We start from the raw sequence: 22058 nt of genomic DNA on the forward strand, positions 1-22058 counted from the left end.
CAACGGGGGAGGGGATGAAGTGTGGCGAGAGGGAAACTGTGGGTGGGGGGGGGGGGGGTGGTTGTAAATATCGTGAGAGTCTCGGTGTGTGGAGATATTTTCTGTGACAGCCAACAACTCTCTTGCCCACGTCTCATCCGTTCCTACGGCCCTTGTATATCGCGACACGGTGCCATTTCCCTTCGAGAGGCGGGCGCTCGAGCACCCTCGAATCGGCGAATCGATTGGGGAAACCGGCGCCCACCCGTCCGCTCCAAACACAAATATTTTCGCTGTTGATTTTGCCGCGCAAACATCCCTCGGTTCGCCACGGCAAACTATAAAGGCGCGTCGATAGATTTCCAATTAACCCGTTGGCTGGCCAGCCAGGGGTGGTCCGCGAAACCGTCCACGCCGGACGTCCATACTTCCTTCGAAGCTACCTGCCCTCCTGGGAACCCTCAGCCCGCCTTTAATCCTCGGCAGGTGCGGGTTCTTTCGGAAGATTGATCATCAACAAGTTATGAGGTAGGGGATTAAAAGTAGGTCGCCGAAACTCATGCCACCCGCTGAGGATTAAGATCGAGCTGCCCCGGACCTGTCTACACATCCAATTAGAAAGAAAAGCGAGGCAGAAGTGAGAGGAGGAACGCTGAAAGCCTCGCGCAGCATCCAGGTTACTTTGCGAAAGAATCAGGAAGCCCAGCGACGTATACCGGTCCCGACGGGCCCTGAATAATGCAGCTTCCATGCAGCTGTAGCACGCGGTCCTCCATTCCCCGGAGTCCGTTCATTTTCGCCCCTCTCCGCCCTCTCTACGCGCTCTGATTTCATCTCCATATTCCCCAGGACGCGTGGCTTTATCATCTCGCTCTGCTCCAAGTTCGTTAACTTCTCCCCCTGCGCTACACCCTCCAACCATACACCCCTCTGCAACTTCCTCTGTCTCTCGATCCTGTTTCTTTAAAGATTCCTTTTTGCTCGCTAGAGATCCGGGAGGGAAGAGAGAGAAAAGGAAGTTTCTTCGCCAGGCAACAAGCATCGACGATCTCCCAGTTGCAATTGAGGATATCCGACCCGGACAACTGCACGGGGAGGATGTATACACGCGGTTGCCACCCCCCCGGCGCTCGAGGCTCGTCACCATCCTGCAGTTTTATGCTTTCTTTATATTCGGTGGCGGAACAAATGACGGCCCGCCGGCGCTCCGAGGCATCGTTTCCACCCGATACAAAGGGGAAGCGGTGGCTTTTGTGCTCGCCAGCCTTCCCTCGAAAGGGTGAAAGGCTCCGCACGAGCCGAGCACTTTGCGCGACCGCCAGAAAATCGCTTCAAACGATTCCCCTGTTACACGTGTCGAGCGATTCTGCCCGGCATTTAGCTACATAAATTGCTGGTGTAATAAACACGCGTTCCTATTGTCATTAGCTGCCGTTTCTCGAAGGGGTTCCCCCGCACCCCTTGCCGTGTTACACGAACAGTGATTATGGGAGAATGGAAGAAGAGCCTCGTCCTCTTCGAGCCTACGCAAACCTTCCACCGCGAAACTCCGCTTACACCCCGTGTAATCCAATTCGGGGCCCCTCCGGAGTCAACGAGGGCCGGAAAAGTGTTTCCGCAGACGGTTTGAAGCCGGCGAGCCGTTAATCCGCTAATCGAACTTCCCACTCGTCGGTCTAATAAGGGGCGGACGAGCTTTTAGGCAGCCACGGTCGCGGATCCAACAACAATTCCGAGCCTCTGTAAACGCTGGCAGCGATGTTGGAAATGAGTGGAAAGACAATTTGGTCGGTACAAAAGCGAATCGATAAATCGAGCGTTCGAGGGTGGAGGAGGGCGGGCGGAGTGGTATCGCTCGTTACTCCCGATTACTCGAGCCGGCCATTATTTATCGCCGCGACGGAAGCCTTATTTCCAACCCTCTTAATGGGCGAAATAATCCTCGGAACTGTTCGTTTGTCGCGAACCAAGGATCCTGGCTAGGGTTATTTGCTCCCAAAAGGTAACGTGACTAAATCCCGACGGAGAGGCTTGGCGCAGATCCGCGGTTTCCAATTCAAACTTTGTAATTCGTAAGTTTATGAAATTTTAGATTTTATACAAATTCCGAAGCCCGCGCTGTAGGTCCGCCGAGGGGAGGATCGTTTCGCGCGGGACTCGGCCTGCGGGGATTTTTCTAGAAGAAGTTGGTGCCTAAAGGAGGGCGAAGAGCGCTCGAAACGGAAACGAGGCGTGCCACGGGGCTACTAATTACCTGCAACGAGTGTGTCTCTGCTGCGAGCTACTAGCTGGCTGTTTATCGCGACCATCGAGCTCGATAGAAGCTTCCCTCTGCAAAGCCCGTCCAAGCTTAAAGGTTTCCCGAGGAAGCGCCACTGGCCGAGCTTGGGCAACCGTCTGACTGGCTCTCTTTTCTCTAATAAGAGACTACCAACGCGAGACAATTCCCAGCGAAACGCTGCTTAATCAGCAGCGAACATCCAGGCGCAAAGAGGCCAGCGAAATCGTCGGAAATACGGCTTTCATCGGTCCGGCCTGACGATTCCGTTCATACGTGCCGCGCGGAGAAAGAAAATCCCGTCCTCGACCCGCTTTCGGACGCCTATAAATATTGCTTTTACGCGAACGAATTGAGCGGCGCCGTTTTTCCCGTTTCTCCTATTTCTCCCCCGTTTTAGGCGCAACTGCGCTATAGTTTCTCGCACGTTCAGCGACCCTCTGGCGCGTCGATCGCCGCGCTTCCTGGGTGAAAGGCGGAGATATAATGGGAAGGGAGTTCCGTAGAAGAGATTTGCATGGAACACGGAGGGAGCGGATCGCCGCGCAGAATTCGCGTTCGAACGAATGTAGGCCACGACTGGCGTCGAATTTCTTGCAAAGCGTGACGCAAAACATCTCCCCGTGACGTCACCGGCCACTGGACACCGGACCACCCCCTTTTTATTTCCCAACGTTGTTTCGATCCGCGCGTCCGACGCCGTTCTTGAGAAGGATGCGGACAATCGCGCGGCGTAATTAGGAGGCTCGTTAGACCGAATGGAGGAATCAGCGGCGATCGACGTGCTCGAGAATCGCGCGGGGGTTAAGGGATTCTCTTCTCCTTCGCAGCGATGATGGAGGGATCTTGGGAACAGCCGGTGAAAGTCGACGGGGTTGTGCTACTGCGGTCCCTGTACGAGCCACTGCAAATTTATTACAGGGCAGAATTGGATTTCCAAGTGAGTACGGTCGAGGTAAACAGCCGCCGGGTGAGGACGCCTCGAGGCTAGTGATAGAGGACCGGCATTGGTCAGACGGCTCTCCAGAATCGGCCTCGCTACTCCCTTCGTTACCACAGGGCGCTGACTTTCATTTTCTCCCTTCGCGCTTGCACCCTTCACTCCGTCCATTCGTCTTCATTTCCATCTCACCCTGCCTGGATTCCTAACGCTCTCACCCTGCCTTTCGCACTACGTTCTCTCAAGTCCGATCATGCCTCGTAATCGGAAGAATTCCAGTCTTCTCTCCGCCGCATTACTCGCCAGGAAAGATCCCCCGTCTCGGAAATTTAAAACACTACGAAACTTTGGCGATATGTGGAGGATATATAAGAACGTATTACGCAATTTTTCTGCTGCCTAAATTCACTCTGAGGGGGTGAAATTGATCCCTGAAAAACCGGCTGTTTTCCGATTTTGTGTTATAACTCGCGTATCATTTTTACCAAATGGTTTGTCTGATTGAAAGAAGTAATTTTTAATTTTCAGGGGGCGATTTGCACCCGCTTCGAGTGGATTTAGGCAGCAAAAAAATTGCGTGATACATGCCTACGTATCCTCTACATATCCTCAAGATTTCATAATTATTTAAATCGCAGGCTTGGGGATCTTTTCTTGTCAGAGACATATTTCACACCCAACGTGTATAGTAGCTGGAAAAGGTTCAGCAGGATCTTAAATTAAACCACCGAACAGCGCCTCTCCTGTTCTCCTGTTCCCGTGAAACATTTTGTAACAACGCTCCACGGAGTTTACAAGCTAGCTGTGCGTCTTCCAGCTACTGTACTCCGCTCTGGCGAAGCGTCCTGCACCCCCAGACACGCGAGCATTCAGATAACCGGGGTAACGCGACAGAGGATCAGCTGCCCTGATCCCTCTCGCGTTCTGGAGCCGACTTAGCACAGCGTGGATGCACGTGAGGTGGACACGCTTCGATATAGACATAGAGTACCCTTTTGACGAGGGGTGAGCAGTGAGCTGTGGTTGTGTGGTGCTGTGTGGTGGTAGCGGTGCCGGTGGTGTTCGAGGTGCTCTGGATGGTCGGGGTCATTGGGTACGAGGTGGTCAGGGGTGTAGTCGTCTTGGCGGGTGTGGGGCGGGGGCCTCAGTGTACCTTGGACCGGGGGCAGAAGCCGCTTGTCGTAACGGGTCGACAGCAGCAGGTTGTCCAGGATCTCCTTGTCCGACTTGCCCTCCTCGAAGCTGCAACACAACGCACTGTAGCTAGCCCCGGAGCCACCACCGGTTCGTGTCTCGACTCTTCCTTCTCTTTATCTTTCCCCTTCTCATTCCCTTCGTTCGCGTCCGCGCGACAAGGATCCACTTTTCTCTCTGTCATTCGCCTCGGGCTTTACGCGGGCACTGTCACCTGGGTCCTATTTGGCGACCCCGAAGGTCGCTCCGCCAATTAGCTTCTTTCTGGTTAAATCCTCCGTGGCTCTCGACTAGCAAATTCCTCTAACCGTCGTGGTGGAGGAATTTTGTGTCTACGGTAATTTTCAGCGCATCATTGGCCAATTTTCAGTGTCCTCTGTTATCACCAAAGTGTGCTCCTGGTATTGTTTAGCGAGAGGGAAGCAGAAGGAACTGCTTCGAAATCGACCTTCGGGGTGTGCCAAGATCGGTCTGCGTCGCGTCCCGTGTTCAACGACCCCCTTGGTGTTTGTAATTCGTCGCTAACCGTTTACCGATCGACCATAAAAGCCCCGGACGAGCTACGGATCGGCTGGATCAATCAGTGCGCAGCTGTCTAAACGCTTCTACCTTGGAGCGTCGCCGAGTTATTCTGTATAAGTCGCTAATCGGTAACGTCTGCTGCTTCGATCGTGGCTAGATCACGATCGCTAGGATACCCAAACTCACTCTACTCGGGCTAAACGTGTACGAACGTGATGCAATTGAACCATTCGGCACGCCAGTCGAACGGAGGCGTTCGATTAATCGACCAATCCCCCGATCACCGAGCTTGTTATCGCTATTATAAACTTGGCTGCCGTTCAGCTTCGGGGCATGGCAGTCGTTTCCGTCAGCCACGTGGCGATCGTAAAACCCTGCCATTGTGTCTTCGACGTTATTAACGCGGCTGAGTTTATGGTTACGATCGAAACGCAATCGATTGGCTGATCAGGGTCGCGTCTCCTTGCCGCGAATTATGTTAAGCAAGATCCTCAATTTCACCACGTGATTGCTGGATCCTACGTTTAATACGTTGGACATCACTGGCACTAGCAAACTTTCCGAATAACGCTGACATCACAGGCCTGCGATGGAACAACTTTTATATTATACTATTTATTTTTGTTATACTTTTGGGCGCCGAATTCGAGAAATAATAATAATTTCTCTTTTACTCTTCCAGGCTGGCGCACGCTCTCTTCTAAAACTGATCTCGCGCAGCCAATTAATTACGTTCGGACGACAGCAGAGAGGATCTCGCGGGCACGAAGGATAATAAGAGGCAGCGAACGAGAGGTCCCTCCGTTTGACCAGTGTCCCGACTAATATCGCGCGAACGTTTGCGCAGTATATCGAACGTAGAAACAAGTATACAATAAAGAGCCTTCGGAGTCGTGAAACGAGGCGACATTAATGGCGATTCTCTATTCCATGCAAAAGGAGGAATTGCACCGTGGTGACCGCGCTGGGTCGAGTATCTCCTCCACTACAGTTATCACGTTGCTATCGTGTCGCTATAATGTCGCTCCCTCGATCCTATCACGCAAGCAGAAAAGGTATTCTACTCTAGTGTCGCGTCGTCCTACCTTCCCGATGCGCTCCCATTCGTTTCCTCGGAGGCGAGGCAATTATTACGCGGCTCAAACGAGCATCCCTGCCCGTTTGAAGCGGAGTAAACGAGCATCGAGAAGGTAAGACGGGCAGGCTCGAAGTAGAAAATTGATGATGATAGTGCTTGATTAATACGTACATGTCCTCTGCACGCACGAGGGTGACAAGAGTGAGGGCAAGTGTGAGGATACAGAGGATGGTGAAGATGAGGGAGCTTGCGAGGGAGGTGAGAGACAGCGAGAGGACGGACGAGAGGCGGCCGCCACCACCCGCACACCGCCCTAGCGCCACCCAACCCATTCTATGTCATCTGAAACAGAAAGCACGTTTTCCGTTATTAGTACTCCCAGTGATACCGGGGCGAGGGGCACGTATAAACACGCGTGCAAGCCAAATCCGCGTCACTTCGACGACACCCCGCGTGTCCTGATTACAAATGCCTCTCACCCCCCGAGGGGGAGTAAGCTCGCCCATGAATAATTAAACTGTAAACCCGTCCGGGCGATTCGTGTTACTTTCCACGAGACTCTTTTCGCCGCAGAGAGAGAGCTACATAGACACGTGTATTTGAGAGGTTGTCGAAGGGAGAAGCTTGTTCCTTGGGAGGCTGGGTAGAGTCAAGAATCAAGACCAGGTTCAGAAAGTCCTAAAAAATAATTCACGCGAGAGCGGAGGGCGCGAGTCCCAAGCAGCCACCCCTACTTCCTCGAACTTCGGTTTGCAAGTTAGAATACGAAGTTAGTTTCCAGCAGAGTCCCGAAGAATTTTAATTAGCTGCTCGATATCCTTGGCTTAATCTCTTCGGGGCCGTGGCTCGATGCAAGACGGAGTTCCCTTTAATCCCTCGCGAGAGCCCGAAAATCGGGGCGCGGGTCGTTTGTCCTCGTCGTTCCCCGATAAGTAATTAGCGGAGTCGCGGGTCTCGCGATTGTCCCGGCGAGTTTCGAACACTCTGACCCTAAAGTACAACAGTGGGAGCGAGCTATACCTCCCTAGTCAAACGGCGAAACTTCCCCGGCAACAGTTTCCCTTTACACAAGCCACAGTTCTGTACCTCGAGCCTCGACCAGCTTCTTATCCGATTGGATTTCCCAACAATGGGCCTTCGATCAATCCTACACCCTTGCTTCGATCTGCCTCGAGCGACGGCGTACCGAACTCGAGAGTTCCAGAGAAAGTTCGATTGGAATTTTAGTAGGCGTCGCCCGCGGAGGGTCGGTCGCCCGCTGTGTACAGAGACGAGGGTCAAGGTGGCCGGCGGATTGATTGATAAGACACCAAATACGTTTTCATTCGGCCACTCGGATACCGCTCCATCTTTACGAGCAACCACGAAGGAGTTATCAATCACAGCAAGGGACGCTTTCCCCCTTTATTTGGCGATCGGTCGTGTCGCGGGTGATCATAGAACGCTCCGAGCAATTGGGGTGAGACTGGAATTAATTTATTCTAAAATTAACTCCCCCCTGTTCTAGGCTGTCGAGAGTCAGCCATTAGAAGGCGACGAAAGCAACGCTTTATCATGCGCGATCAATCTCCATCGGGCGTCAGATATTCCCTTCAAACTTCCTCCCCTTCTGTGCCTCGAGGGAGTTGACACAAACGGCTGCAAGTGTTCGGGGTACACAGATACGTCGCCTCCGGGGCGGCAGGCCTATTAAAAGAAGGGTGAAAGGTCGCCCTTCAAAGACCTGTGGATCTACACCTTTGATCCACCACCTTTTACTCGATTTCTGCGCCTATATCCACCCTCCCTCGGCGACCAAAGGCAGCGTCCCCTCCGATCCGAATCTCAAAGCGGTTCTGTCGTTCTCTTTGCCATTAGCCTCATCCTCGAGGATCAACGGAATCCGGGAATAAAGCAGCCTGGCCACGAGCTCTCTTCTACTTTGCCATTGTCGGCAGGCGTTGCTTCTCTAGCGAAGCAACTAGCGAGCAAGTCGCGTTACCGTGCTCGGCGGACGTCAAAGCGTTCGCGAGTAGAGGATCCAGGGGGCGAGCGAGTTTCGCGCTAGCGCGCTTCAAGCACGTCGTTCCGACGAGTATCTTCTCGCCGGCGCGACGTCGAGGACCGTTTCTTTGCTCCTTCGCCGGCTCTTCAACTTCCCACGAGTCTTTTCCCCCCCGGTTCCTCGAGGATCTGTCGCGGAGTCCGTCGCGAGTTCGCTGGGCAGCTCTTGCATAGCAAATGTGGGGGTCTCGAGTGTTTTGATGTGTGCTGGTTGGTCGATAGGAGGAAGGGAACTCGTTAAGGACTTCTTTACTGGAAATGAGTCGACGATTGAAGACTTTGCTGCAAGGAGGAGGCAGCTCCAGAGTTTGTAGAAATTCAGTTATAGGGAGCATTGAATGCGAAAGAAAATTAATTGCCAGGTAACTGAAGAAATTATCGAGCAGACGAACTTTGAAACTATTTCATGGGTTAGTTTAGAGTCGAGTCGATTCTTAATTTTTATGTTGCGTGTCACTGTGAAATTCTATACCATAGAAAGAACGAAGGAGTTAATTACTTGTCCTCCTCCTTCAAAGTAGCCCAGCCATTCGCGACAGACTCCATTCCCTCCCCAAATTTATCACCCCTTTCTGAGAAGCGTGGAGCAATCCAAGCAACTTCTCGACGATTCAATCGGGGCTTCTCTAATTGCACAGTCCCGTTGCAGACTGCTCGATTAGAGCACGCCTCGCGGATCGGAGAAGAGTTACTGCACGTAAGGGGCTGGAATTAAACGGTCACCCGTTGCAGCTGCAGCTAACTGGATTCTATCGTCGGTGAATTTAAGAACAGCCTTAATTAGCCCGCCAAGCCGCGGGTAAAACGAGCCACGGGAAAACTGAGCAAGATAAGAAGCTCCGGTTTTACTTTGTTAACGACCACGAAACAGGGATATTGTGCGGGCTGCTTCAATTGTCCCCGCAACCTGATTTAAACTCCTCAAAGATAAAACTTCCTCCGCTAACTTCCCCCCGGATCCTACACCGACGATTGTTCTGCGGCAAAGGGGGCTCACCCTTTAAAGAATGTATAAATTCAATCGCAGTCTGAGTTAGAAACTCGATTCTGCTCCGAGCCACGGATTCGGTTCTCCTCAATCTTTCGAGGGGAATGAATTTTCGAGGCATCTGGCACACCTGCCGGTGAAAATGTTTGTGGAAGGAGTAAGGAGAAGCTGCCCGACGTGGATTTTGTCACGTACGCTGCTGGATCTTTAAAAAGAAACACATTCGAGGATCCATCGCCTAAAACTAACAACCAGTCTCTCGAGATACTGACAAATGCGGTGCCCAACTCCAAAGTTGGGCAAATTTCATTTCGAACAACGAGTAAATCCCCAAGATTTAATCCCCGAGAATATTATTCGAAGCAGAATTTATCGGGAAAAATTTATTCGATATTTTATTGCAATAAAACTTTATTCGAATAACGCCCAACTCTGGGTAACCCTGACTACAAATGCAGCTTGAATATTGAAGTAGGCAATTAAAGCAATTTCTTTTCAAGCCTAGCCATTTGGTGCAAGTTCTCCAATTTGGACCTGCGCGTAACTGGTGCCCCAAATTTTTCCTCGCAGCCCGTGCAATCTTTGAAAACCCACGGCCGCGCTGCAGAGTCTGAAACGTGCCATTTAGCTGTCAGCTGAACTTCTGCGCGACTCAGTGCCCCGAACGCGAATAATTCATCCGGTTTGTTCGGAGAGCAGCGTGGCCCTAGGCCTGCTGGGACACACAGGGTTCGCGCAGCTCGAGGGGAAGCGATCGAGGCTGCTTGCACAAGCTCGCCTCGTTTTCTCGCGTAGAAGGGATCGAGCTGGCCTCTTCAAGCCAGCCCCCGGGGTGTTCGCGCCGAGGAATTTTCGAAGCGTGTTGCACCGAGTCGACTGATCGGGAGTCAACCAGTTGCGCCCCTCGGCTGATCGATATCAACGAAGCGCAGTTACGCACAGCTTTGTGGAAATTAGCTTGGATGCAAGATCTATTTTGACCCAGTATTCGAAGTAAGCTTCATATTAGATTCCAATCGTTCCTGATCTAAAATTCTCCTGCTTCTCAAAAAGTAATGCTAACCGCGCTAACTATTTTTCTCCCCTCAACCCCGCCGCTGGTGGCCACCGTGGTCATTTAAAATTGCTGCAAACATTTGCCAGTAAGCTGATGCCCAGCCTCCATTCGCGGAAAGTCGTTAAATATTCTCGCGGGGGATACGCGCAGTCCGATATCCACTCGCGTCCCTAATTCACCGGATATCGCGACGATTTTTCAAGCGAAAGCCGGCCCATTGAATCCGTGCCAGATTATTTCATCGAATCGCGCCCCGGGCGCTTGCCTGGCCACTGGGGTGGCTCGATTTTCAATTTTACTGCTCGATCAACCGTGCGCGAAGCTACAGTATCCCGAAATATTCGGCACAATCGGAAGCTCGCCCCTTTCCAAGAAATACATCCGCTTGTCCCTTTAAATCGGACCTTTTCCCACGATTTCACTTTGGGGTAAGAAAAGCTGGCGCGCCTCAGCTCCTTTCAGCGTAAGAGGGACGATGGTATCGCCGGAACGAACGAGATCGACGAGTGGTTTTCAATATCCTCCATTATGCCGGGGGGAATTGAATTAATCCCTGGTGGGTGGTCGCGGATTAGCGGGTAATCTCGATGAGAAAAGCCTCGGTGGTAATAATCGGGTTACCGGTGTAGCAATCCGTTTAAGCGCGAAACGAATGGCCCGACGCGACGCTGAAAACAGTATTCTTTGCCTATAGACCGTCGCTTATTAACCCTTATAGGGCCGGGATGGCCACTACAGTGGCCACCTAAGAGTTTAGATACTCTGCCGGCCATTTTGGCGGTATATATGCATAAATTTTAAGCAAATAAAATTCACAATTTCAATATAAAAATCCCGGACATCTAAAGGTTAATCGCTTTCCACCCTCCTCTCCGGCATTCTCATCGGCACTCGATCGAGCCGCTTATTTCTCGCGGGAGATGCCCGATAAATCCTGGCCTCCGAGTGTTCCCAGAAACACCCCGCGCCGCGGGATCGCGCAATAAAAACGGGGGAATATTTCCAACGTCCCCGGTGAATCGATACTTCCTATTCGCAGCTTTAATCTCCCGAAAGACTCGTCGAGCCCCGTTGCGTACTCGATTGTTACTAATTTTCGCCTCGACACTGACGCGCGTGAAGCTGCAAGCTGTAATGATTGCGGCTCTGAAGTTAAGGTATGCAGCAAGCCACAGAAGTCAGGGGCACGTGTACAGTAGCCGGGCTTTAACCAAAGTGATAGGAACTGGGACAATGCCTGGATGAATTTTGCAGAGGCAGGATCGAAGGGGCGATCGGCAGTGACAGTGGCTGTGGCCAGTGCTAGTCCGACCAGCAGGGCGAGTAAACGCTACCGCCAACCCGTACTACAGCTGATGTTCTCGTCCGATCAATACGGGGGCGTTGCGGCACGAAACGCTATAGAGTGTGTCACGTGGCTTAGCCTGTCCCATTCCGAGTTCGCGATTCCTTTCCACTTAGCCTCTGCCTCCCTCTCGCCCCTCTGTCCCTCTGCGGATCCCATTCTTCAGGTATCCTCCGAGGTTCAAGGGTAAACGCTGTCGCTTCGATACCCCAGGTACCCTAATCATCTCAAAGATCATTCCACTCCGGATACCTGGGCGTCCAAACTAGCTGGTGCACTCCTAACAAGTCTACACTAGAGTATGCCAGAGACCTAGCGAGTACTAAGGGACGAAAGGATATACCAGGAGGCCTGAGATGATAAAAGCGTGACGACGCGAGTAATGAATTTTTGTTCGCTCGCGATTCCGCGGAGGGATCTCGATCGAAGGAGGATGCACCCTCGGGGGTGAACGGGGCAAACGGTATCTAGAACACCAGACACGAAGACGCCACACCGCCGCTCACACCCCTTCCGCAGCGCCCCGATCTGGGACACACGCGTAATATTTCGAGTAATCTAATTCATGCGGAAGCTCTCGGCCAATTACAGTAATTAGACAACGGGATCCTACGCGATCGGGGGCGACTTCTTCCCCGTAAGGGTGTTCCTTTGCGTCCCCTTTAACGCGACAGCAAGTAGGCACCGCGTTTTCCTCCGGCGTCAATTCTCACATCGATTTCAATAACGCCCGTCCATACGTTTGCAAGCTATTCTGCGTCTAGGCTACCTTTCGTTCCCAGCTGCAACGTCCGATATATCCAGAGTGGTGTTATCGAGTGGCCATTTCGACAGCTCTGCAGTTCCAGTTGCCGCAAACAAAACACGCTATAAATCGCAAAATCACGAACAGTGGACGTGCCTCGTTTTTCCCTTTACACTTCACTCTCAGACTTTTACAGTGGAAGCAATGTCCCTGCTCCGTTGCAAAGATTTCATCGAGATCCCCTTTGCCTCCCCCCGCGGAACCAGCTGGAACACGGAATTCCCCATTTCGCCAGACCGAGGCGAGTCGATAGCATCACGCAAAGGTGAAGGTGCTGAATTAACTAGCTAGGTTAAGGACGAGATTTCGCCGTGAGCCACTTGAACGAAGCAACGCGGGCCGAAGTTTGGGCTCGTGGAATTCGCCACTGGGAGTCTTCGACAGTTAGCCAGCTTGTTGCTTGACGCCCGGGTGGACATCGATAGCTGGGAAACTTGCGCCGCTCACTTCCGGCGACTGCACAGGGGTCGCGGAACGGGGTAGCGAAAGGGGCGGCCCGCGGGCGCGTGCAACTTCCGAATGACCCCGATTCCGAAGTGACCGCTTTCGAGCCCAGTGATACGAATGCTGGACAGAGTGGACGGATAGATTTCGGGCGATTTGTCAGCGCGTTGAAGGTGACCGTTGGCGGTCACTTGGAAATATCAGCTGCCATCAAAGCCAGCGGTAAAAGCTGGTGTACCATGGGGCGATCGATCGGTTTCGCTCGCGAGTGTCACGAGAGCTTGACCACAGGTGCTACTCGCAAAGAGTTTGAGAAGTTGCCAGCAGAGTCGGGCGTCGCGTTAGCTAGGGGACAAAGCGATAGTAAAGAGATATGGCCGCGGAGCCGAGATAAGCAGTTTCCAACTTTCGTGCCGTTCTTGCCGCCGGCCGGCTAATAAGATTAGCGCGGTGTTTTTTCCTCGAGCAAGCCTGGCAGCCGGCAAACAGATCGATCGAATTAGGGGATGAATGGTAATTAGGCTCCTCGAGCTCCGGCAGCCCCTCTCGCTGTGATTAGCAGGCGAGAGTAACAGAGTCCACTTGGAATATTCTTGCAGCGTCTGGCGGCGTCAGATTTGAGGGGCTAATCGAGTGGGAGTCGGTTCATTCGAAACGCGATCACGTAACAACGAAGAGGGGGTGCAAATTTTCTCGCTGGAGCCTCGACAACGGGAGCTAGTTACGGGAACAATCGGAAGCTGTAGCCGTGGATGATACTATTTTACTAGCAACAAAGTGGATCGGACGAGTTACGACTCCCAGCGAGAGTTTCCTCCGGTCTGACTATAACTTTCTTGTACTACTTGCGGCCTGCACAGTACGACGTAATCCCCTTTCGCGGGGAATAAAGCGAGCATACGGCGAGCTACCCTATCGGGGACCCTCTGTGCAAATAAGATAACAATACTGTTCGACTGCCGTCCCAGAGTCCGCAGGAATTATTCAGTGAAAAATGAACAATGGTCGGCGAAACGAGGAAGCTCGTGAATTTATAGGGCGACAGGTTATCCCGGACTTTCGAACGGGACCATGGCTTCCGCGCGGAAGCACCGAATAATGAGCGCGAGAGAGTGGGAGGAAAAAGTTATCAGAGGGGCGTGAAAGATAAATGAACAACGCGCCGCGGGGTGGTTGCGGGTTAAAAGGACCCAGACGGAGCCTTATCTTGTTATTCTGCGACCGGCTAATAACGCATCCGGAGTGCTTTCGCGGTTCGTCGAACCTCAAAGCGCCCTGCTACACTCCTCGCGCTCAACAGCCTGATTTCCACGGATCCCTCGGGGTCAAAGAGCGCCTTTCCCTTCGATCTACACCCCCGGGGGAAAGCACCCCTGTTTCATCTAACTTTCTTGGGCAATTTAAAATCATCTCTACCGATGGCGAGAGGGATTAGCTCGCCGACTCGATCGATCTATTCGCAGAATTCGTCTGCCGGCCGGGCGGGCCGAGTACAGAGACTAATGAGGCCCGAGGGGGTAGGAGTGCCTGAACACGCTCGCGCAAGGGCCGCGAGAAATCTCGAGGATCCGGCGACGGATACGGCTGAATATTTCCAGTCACGTGCCTACTGGAACGCCTCGCACGCTTCGATTCTTCGTACATGATGGAACTTTGCTTTTTTCTCTCTCCCTCTGTCGCCCCTCACCCTTATCCAGGCTTCTCCCTTCGATCAGTCGAGGCCGAGCGGAGCCTGCTCGCGTCAGCGATCACGTCCTTCCTGGGGCGAATTTAAATTTGAAACGAAACAAAAGCGTGGCTGGAATATCGCCGATACCCGCGAGCAGACTTCCAAGGCTCCTCGAGACTACCCAAAACGTGCAGGTGTCGGGGAATTCTTTCTTACTTCACGCGTATGCGGGGTGGAGAGGCGTAAGCCTGTAATTTTGTTTATAGAAATAGAGAGCATCTTTTGTTCAGAAATTCCTAAAATTGAATTGAATTACGTACCTTTGATAGGCCGGAAAATAGGGTCACTTGTAAGATTATTTTTCATATAAGGAAACATGATATTTAAAAATCAAGATATAATACACCTTGTTGCGTATAAATTAAGCCGTAGGTTTTCTCCGCAAAAAGAGATTTGATATATTAATAATTTGCCATTTGCAGCAATTACGGTACCAAAAATATCTCAGAAGTTACTGAATCGTTTCGAATAAAATTTCGCACGAATATTCTCAAGACTATGATCTAGAACCTTGACGGCGCCGGTTTCGGACGAATTTAGATTTTAAAAAGTGGCGGCTACTCAAAGTCAAGCATGCGATTTTCGATCTAAGTTTTCATCTTCTTTTGTTAATAAAACCAAAACGCGACACTAATTGAAAAATCGTCTCGACAAGTGCTACACTAGTACGGCAAGTATATACAAGTTCATAACTCCTATGTTTATTATTAAAAATGAATAAAAAAAAAACTGCACCTTCTTGAAAGATGCACAAAGATATGGTCCAAATTTCAGATGCAACAAATCGCTGGTTTCTTAAAAAAAAAATCCCAAATTCTGCTGTGTTTTTAACCCAAAGAATAGGATTCCTCCTTAAGGTTTTTGTTCTCATTATCTGGCTACGTGTCTGCCACCCGTTAGATTCACACAAGGGGATAAGAGCGAATAAACGATTCCATGGGAGGTCGAAGAGACTCACCTTAACGTGAGATATTTGGCTGGTCGCAACGGACGAGGCAGGTTGACGCTGTTCGTTGTGCAGGCTTTTACTTCAACTTTCGGGGACACTCATCTTCCTTCTCGCCGCGTTCTGGTCCACTTTCGCCAGCGGAACCACCCCCTCAGAGGCTCATGCTGCTCTCACCATCCGCCGGTCCTAACTGCCATCTGGAAAAAGGCACAAAGGGGCTGTGAGACTTCCGAGGGTGCTCTCGCCGCGAGACTTCAGCGAGAATTACCGTTTCCCTGTTCTGAACGTACCGGGAACAATTTATGCGCGCGTACACAAGTATCCTTTTCAAAGTTTTCTTTAACCATTATGCTCGGGCTGCATGTAACGCGGCGCACGGAGAATTCAAAGCATGGAGGTTGAAAGGAGGATACAGTTACCGCTCTCCACGACTTTCCGCACGCCCGAAACTTATCTTCAACCATTAGGAAATACGACACAGAGCGTAGAGAATTCAGGGCGTGAAGGTTGAGAGAAGGTAGCTACGGTGGCCGCGACTTTTCGCGGGAGGGAATGTGACGATTTCGGGCGATAGCGACGCCAAGTCTCGCCAGTTCTTCGGAATGGCCGCTGACCGACCGTCAGGGTGTTGCCAGGAACGTAAGCGAGCTCAACCTTGGCCCCGTGGCCCGATTCCTGCACGCTAACCCACGCTGTCTAGCTTCTGCTGCATCCTCACCACCAAAGGACTACCGGAAAGCGACTGAAGAGCCTCGTTCGACCCGTCCAATCGCAAACACCGCAACAACTATAACGCGAGCTGAAGCGAAGCTTCTTCGACATAAATCTCGAAACTGTCCGCCTCCGACTGCTTGGATTTTCCGATATTCCTTTAGAGAACCAAAAAATAAGAAACAAATATCCGAACACCTAAAAACCTCTATTTCTTAGTCGTCTGTTGCGCAGGATCAAGTCCATAGAGAATTCATTGCAGAGAGCAACGTAGTTCTAACCGAGTTCCAGAGAATGCTACCAGTATCCGCTGACTATCTCGCAGAGAAACGAAGACCCGGACCAAAGCCCGTTCATTTAACCGCAACAATGGACAGTTTCCTGAAAATCCTGGCTTCCCGAAACGCCGCGGTTTCCAAAGCACGCCCGCTAATTGCTCGTCCAAGCCGCACTCGCGCGCGCTCCATTATCGCGACCCTCTGCGAGCCTGGTGGAACAAAAACGCGAGTCCTCTGCGCGAAGTCCGCTGCAGGAGCTGGCCGTAAAAATTGCCAAACTTCTTCCATTATACCAAATTGCCCGTGGATGCCCGAGTCCTCGCGGGAACTCGAGGCGGAACCGCGGCACGGCGGTCGATCGATGCCAGCAACGACGGCGCCGTGGGCCCTTCGTTTCGGGGATAAGTCCGGCTTTGTAGCCAGCATTTCCAGGGATTAGCTCGTGTTTTACACGGACGATCCGGTACAGTTCTTCCGCCGCTCCGGGCGACGATGATCTTCCTCGCCCTTTGCATTTAATCGTAAATACCTAATTACTTTGAGATGTAACGTTCGCAGGCATTTGTCGAATAAGAATCGTCGAGTTCTCGAAGGAATTACGTGGCCGTTTACCCTATTTACAGCGGCGGAGCTGGGAATTCAGAGCGAGATTGAAGGAAATCGATGACCCGAGTGTCTCGCGCCCTTACTAAGGGGATCAGCGTGTTACATCGATCGCTCGGAAGTGTGTCTCCCAGAAACCACTGTTCCATAGCCTTTGCCTTCTTTAATTGTTTCCAGCGAAAGCGTAACTGGCCGTATGTAAGCCAAGGAGTCGCAGACATTTTCCTATAGCACGCTCCCGTTTCGAGCGGTGAAAACGTCGGGCGGTGGGCGATGCGTTGACGCTATTGTTACTACGCAGAGTAGCACTTGGCTGGCGCAAGTAACACGTGTACGTGTCGCTGCGCTCACGACACGTTGACCCTATTCCGTTGTTCCACGCACCGGCGAAGTGCTTTATTCTATTGTGCGGAGAACCCCTTTGACGTACAAAACTCTGGGAATTATCGCCGGAGGAATAAGCAGCGAATTACGTGGATGCTGGTTCGCAGAAGCGGAGCTCCAGACAAGCAGTTTCCCCTTTATTATTAATATTCCACCGTGCACTATATTCGCACATGAATTGATAAAGAGCTGCGTTCGCCGTCGATCAGCCGCAGAGCCCGACTCCCTCCGCCCACACCTGGCGCGGTTACACGCGACACTTCCTACGAGAACGCGTCCAGGCCAACATTAATGCAGCAGCAGGGTGTCTCGTGCCTCGTCGTTTAATATTCACGTGCCCGCGACACGCGTTCCGCGCGTCCACTCATCGGGAACTTGGCCGATGAAGATATTATTCCACCGCCGGTCGGCATTAAACCGTCATGTATTCCCGGCGCTCTCGTTCGACGCCTCGCTCGAGGAGACTCGCGTGCGTTACGCGCCCGACGTCTGACGGTGGAATTAATTATCGAGCGGGGTGCAGCTTCGAGGGGGGCGAGAAAAACGGGACGATAAATCTGGACGGAGGGGGCCCCTCGCGAGAGGCAAATCCATCGAGGCGCGCGTGGTTCCGACGAAGGATATCGGTGATTTACGACGGGCAGGACACCGTCGCAAGGAGCGATACACGTCTGGGCCAGGATCGATGGAATTATGCGCGGTCGAGAGGAGAACCGGCGGCAACCTCCCACAGCGCTGCTTATCGATCCAACCATGCTATTTTTGCGTAGGCGTCCTATTTTCCGTTATAAACGAGAATAATGCCGAGAACACCATCCATCCTAGTCGATATCTGACGCCCATCAATTCGCTCTCGCTGTACCCCCCCGTCCCAGTGCTTCGAGGACGTTGGAATTAACTTTTAACTTTTAATTTCCGTTACTGTGCCTCGGCACCGTTTCTCCTTCGGCTCGCAGGTTCTAGTCACGTGTAGGAGAAAAAGGGAAACAACACCTCGGGCTACGGGGCTCGAACCCGCGATCTTCGGATCCAATGCGCGCTGGGCAGCCGCCTTAGCCGATTCCCCCAACGCCGACTCTCCAACGGGACTCTCTTTCGTACTCTGCATAACCCGAATTAATGGAGCGCCACCTATGTGCTAATATCGCACCATAGGCCGTTTCCCAAACACCAAGTGTCTACCCCCTTGCCATATTTTACTCCCTCGTAAACTTTCATCCCCCGTTCCGAGAGCTGCGCACCTTCGCCTCGTGAGAACACCAGCTCGGGTATGCAATGATCGATCGACGTTCGTTCAGGGGGCTGGCTTTGTTGCCGCGGAGCTCGGTCCTCGTTATTTCTACGGGCCGAGAGTGAAACTGTATCGGCTCGGTCGTAAAGACGGTTTCGCGTGCTCGTCCCGTACCGCATAGCTGTACGCAGAGCGTTATTTGCATCGATAAAGGAAGGGAAGGAAATAATTCACCGCGACCTTGGACCGTTACGATCACGACACCTTGGAAACAAACTGGGGACGAGACGCGTTTCGAACTTGGCGAATGCGCCCCGGCAGGGTCGATCGATATCCCTGCACCTTCGTGGACCTAAGTGTTGCGAGTGCTTTAGGCTCGCCAGGTTGCTTCGAATATTGAACAGGTGGTTAAAGCTCGCTTGAATTCGGCTATCGTAGAAATAGTAACTCAGCAGACAAGCGCTTCCAAGTTCAGCCGATAGGGAAGCCAAGGAAGCTATTACTCGGTACAGGTTTTCGAAATGAAATCGTGATCCAAGGCATTGATCGGGGGAGAGAAGCAGCGAGAGGCTCACGTGAGAACGATCGCACCTGTCCGACCCTAGTACCCCCGAGACCTACTAACGTTTCCTTTATTAGCCCCTGGATGTTCCCTTCTCGTGGCCGATCCCTTGAAAAACTGCCCGCTCAGACAGTAAAGCCGCCGAGACGGGAATCATAGAACGTTGGACGCCAGCCGTATGGATCGCCGTCCGACTTACTTTTATTAACTGGCCGCGGCCTCTTCTATCCTCAGACCCTTCCACCGACCGACTCCGCGATTACCCTTATACGTACGCCGTCGGGGAGCGTTCCTTCTGCTCCCGGGCGTGATCAAAGCCACTGAAAAATGCATCGCGCTGGCACGATTGCGGGCAAACAACCGATAACTATAATCCCCGGCCGCGATAACGGATGATCGATGATCTCGGGCTAGACACAGGCTCGAGTGAAAGTGGATGGACTGGGTATAGCGCAGTAAAACGGCAGACAGATTTATCCTTCTTGGGAATCTTGCTGGCCTTGAATGGAGGCTAGCTAGTTTATGCTAAATCTATGATTCACTTCTCGATTCTTCAAGCGCAGGGGACAGGTCATATGCCGTTTATGACGCGATAGAGTCGGAGCTAGAGCAGCCGTGCAGCTAGGGATTGCAATGCCGGTAAATCGCGAGAAATACCCTTAAATTTTTATCGGCAATTCGATCAATTATGTATAGCAATGTAGCGCATGTATGCGTTCATTAATTCCGTCGATATCTACTACGTTAGCAGTGAAAAAAACACTTAAATTACTAATAAAGACGACAACTGAAGTATCTCACGAAGAACCAACTCTGATCCAAATGGAAACTAAAATTCTGAATCAAGCCATAAAAATAATGGACGTATTTTCAAGTAGAAAAAGTAAAGAGAAAATATCTACAAATGGCATATGATTTCTTAATGACTACCCGACCAGCAAGTGTAGAATCTGAGAGCGTTTTATCAGGTGACCAAAGTTTGGACAAATTATGTTCTTTGCGTGCTTATTTTTTAAAAAGAATTGTTAAATAAAAAATAATTAATTATATATGTAAGTTAAGATACTTTTTATTGTTTTCGTGGTGAAGATCTATATTAATAAGTATTGTCAATAGTTATACAAATATATCTATTTTGTGTTATATCATTTTATATTTTACGTTCAGAACAGTTTTATTTGCATATACTTTTTATAATGCGCGATTAGAGTTCAATTTTTTTTGTAATGTTTACTCTTATATTTTCGATACCTTAAGAAATGACCAGTAAATTACCGGTACGCGGGTCTTGATTGAAAATTTAACCGAACTACCGGCATTTGAAAAGTCGGTAAATTTGCAATCCAGTGAAAATATTAATTGGTGGCTCGGATGACGCGAAGGATTCGCGACATATGGTTGCCGAGCGCTGAAGCGTGTTGCGTCCAAGTTATAGCGACATGAATATTTATTTTGACGAAAGATTCGCGTGAGTAAACACACGTAATATTTATTTTGACCCAATATCGACGTGTCGCCGATAGCGTTATCGGAGCCGAGAGCGGAATGCGTCGAGAGGGTCCTCGAGGTCCGCGAGATCTCGTCGATACCGATATCGATATCCCCGTGGGCCTAATCAATCGTGTCGTATTAAAACGACGCAATTGACCGGTTCAAGGAACGTCCCTAATCGCGAGTGACGTGCCAATTTTAGCGTAACGTGACTCTGGCTAATCGCGCCTCGTCGATCTCGTCGATCGATAGCCTCTCACGCGTCTGTCAAGTGGCTTCCACCGCTCCGATCATTTACAGCGATATCACTGTACAATAGGAAAGGGATCGCCGATCCACGGAAAAAACGGCGGTACATGTAATTCAATTCGGCCAGTGTTCCGCTATTGATAAATTGTCATTAAGGGGTTATTCGCAGTCACCAGGGTAGAAAATTACGATTTTATAATTTCGTCATTTTGGAGACAGCAGACGGTTTACTGCGTCGGCTTGGAGCAGACGATTCTGTATAAATTAAGAAACAAATATCTTATTTTAAGATAAAGTATGATATAACACAAAAACTTGTTAAAATCTTCCTTACCTAAATATAAAAATCTTTGTACAAAAAGTCGTTCTGCTTTTACCTCCTGACTGCTAATCACCCATTAACGAACACGGGGACTCGCGATTCTCCTCCAATTAAAAAAGAGATTTAGCGGGACAGGTATAGAAGGGAAGGTTTGCTATTTATATCCGGACGGACCTCCGCGTCGTAGTTAGGGCTGGTTCTTCCGCGTATATTTTATCGAGAGGAGCCCCTCCATCCACGGGCAAGTACCCTCTCGACTGCGCGAGCCGATATCGCGACGGATAGACATCGAGGCGACCCCGAGGATATTCTCAGGGATCGAGTGGCTCGCGCCAATCGTTCGATGCATCCAAGCCATTAAATAATCGGCGCGAGAAGCGAAGCCTATCGACGCTTCGGCCGAAGCGCCCTAATTCAGGAAAAACCTGTTGATAATGAATGGAATCGGTCGCGACGGGGATATAATCGGGCGGATAATACGCTCTCGAAGATAACGTATCGCCGGGACTGGCGCTGGCGAATGAATGGACTCGGAGGGGAATTTTCTACGTAGCCGTTGGAACGGAAGTCGTGGGCTTGCGGAGGGAAGGTTCAACTAGACGGAGGGGTGGCCTGGCCTTCGAGGGGCCGTGACACAGTAGTATCTCCCTGTACGAGTCAGACCATCCAAGGAATTTCAAGATGAGACTTCCCCATCGATTGTCGCTTCAATTGTTCTCATTCGATGTACAAAAGTAATCGATCACTTCTAATCAAGTTTACCTGCGATCCCAGTAGAATAGGTAAATACAAGGGCACAGTAGTACAACCTCTGGCAACAAGTTTCCGATCAGACGCACTAAAATGCAATTTACTAAAATCATTCATGTTTTAGAA

General features: G+C 51.1%; 1 protein-coding gene across 31 annotated transcripts in view; it reads right to left on the minus strand.

The window, feature by feature from the left end:
* Phcl-1 (pH-sensitive chloride channel 1) overlaps nucleotides 1-22058 on the minus strand; it is a 73808-nt gene that overhangs the window by 25619 nt on the left and 26131 nt on the right. For 16 of the 31 annotated variants that reach the window (XM_076822428.1, XM_076822427.1, XM_076822423.1 and 13 more), the window contains exons 2-4: nucleotides 15361-15548; nucleotides 6163-6333; nucleotides 4189-4439 (exon numbers count right to left, since the gene is read on the minus strand). In XM_076822428.1, coding sequence (XP_076678543.1) covers nucleotides 4189-4439; nucleotides 6163-6323 — 412 coding nt within the window. In that variant the 5' untranslated portion in view covers nucleotides 6324-6333; nucleotides 15361-15548. The other 15 variants (XM_076822424.1, XM_076822439.1, XM_076822433.1 and 12 more) reach the window with 3 other exon arrangements.

Source organism: Andrena cerasifolii, chromosome 10 (assembly GCF_050908995.1).
Source record: "Andrena cerasifolii isolate SP2316 chromosome 10, iyAndCera1_principal, whole genome shotgun sequence".
Lineage (NCBI taxonomy): Eukaryota > Metazoa > Arthropoda > Insecta > Hymenoptera > Andrenidae > Andrena > Andrena cerasifolii.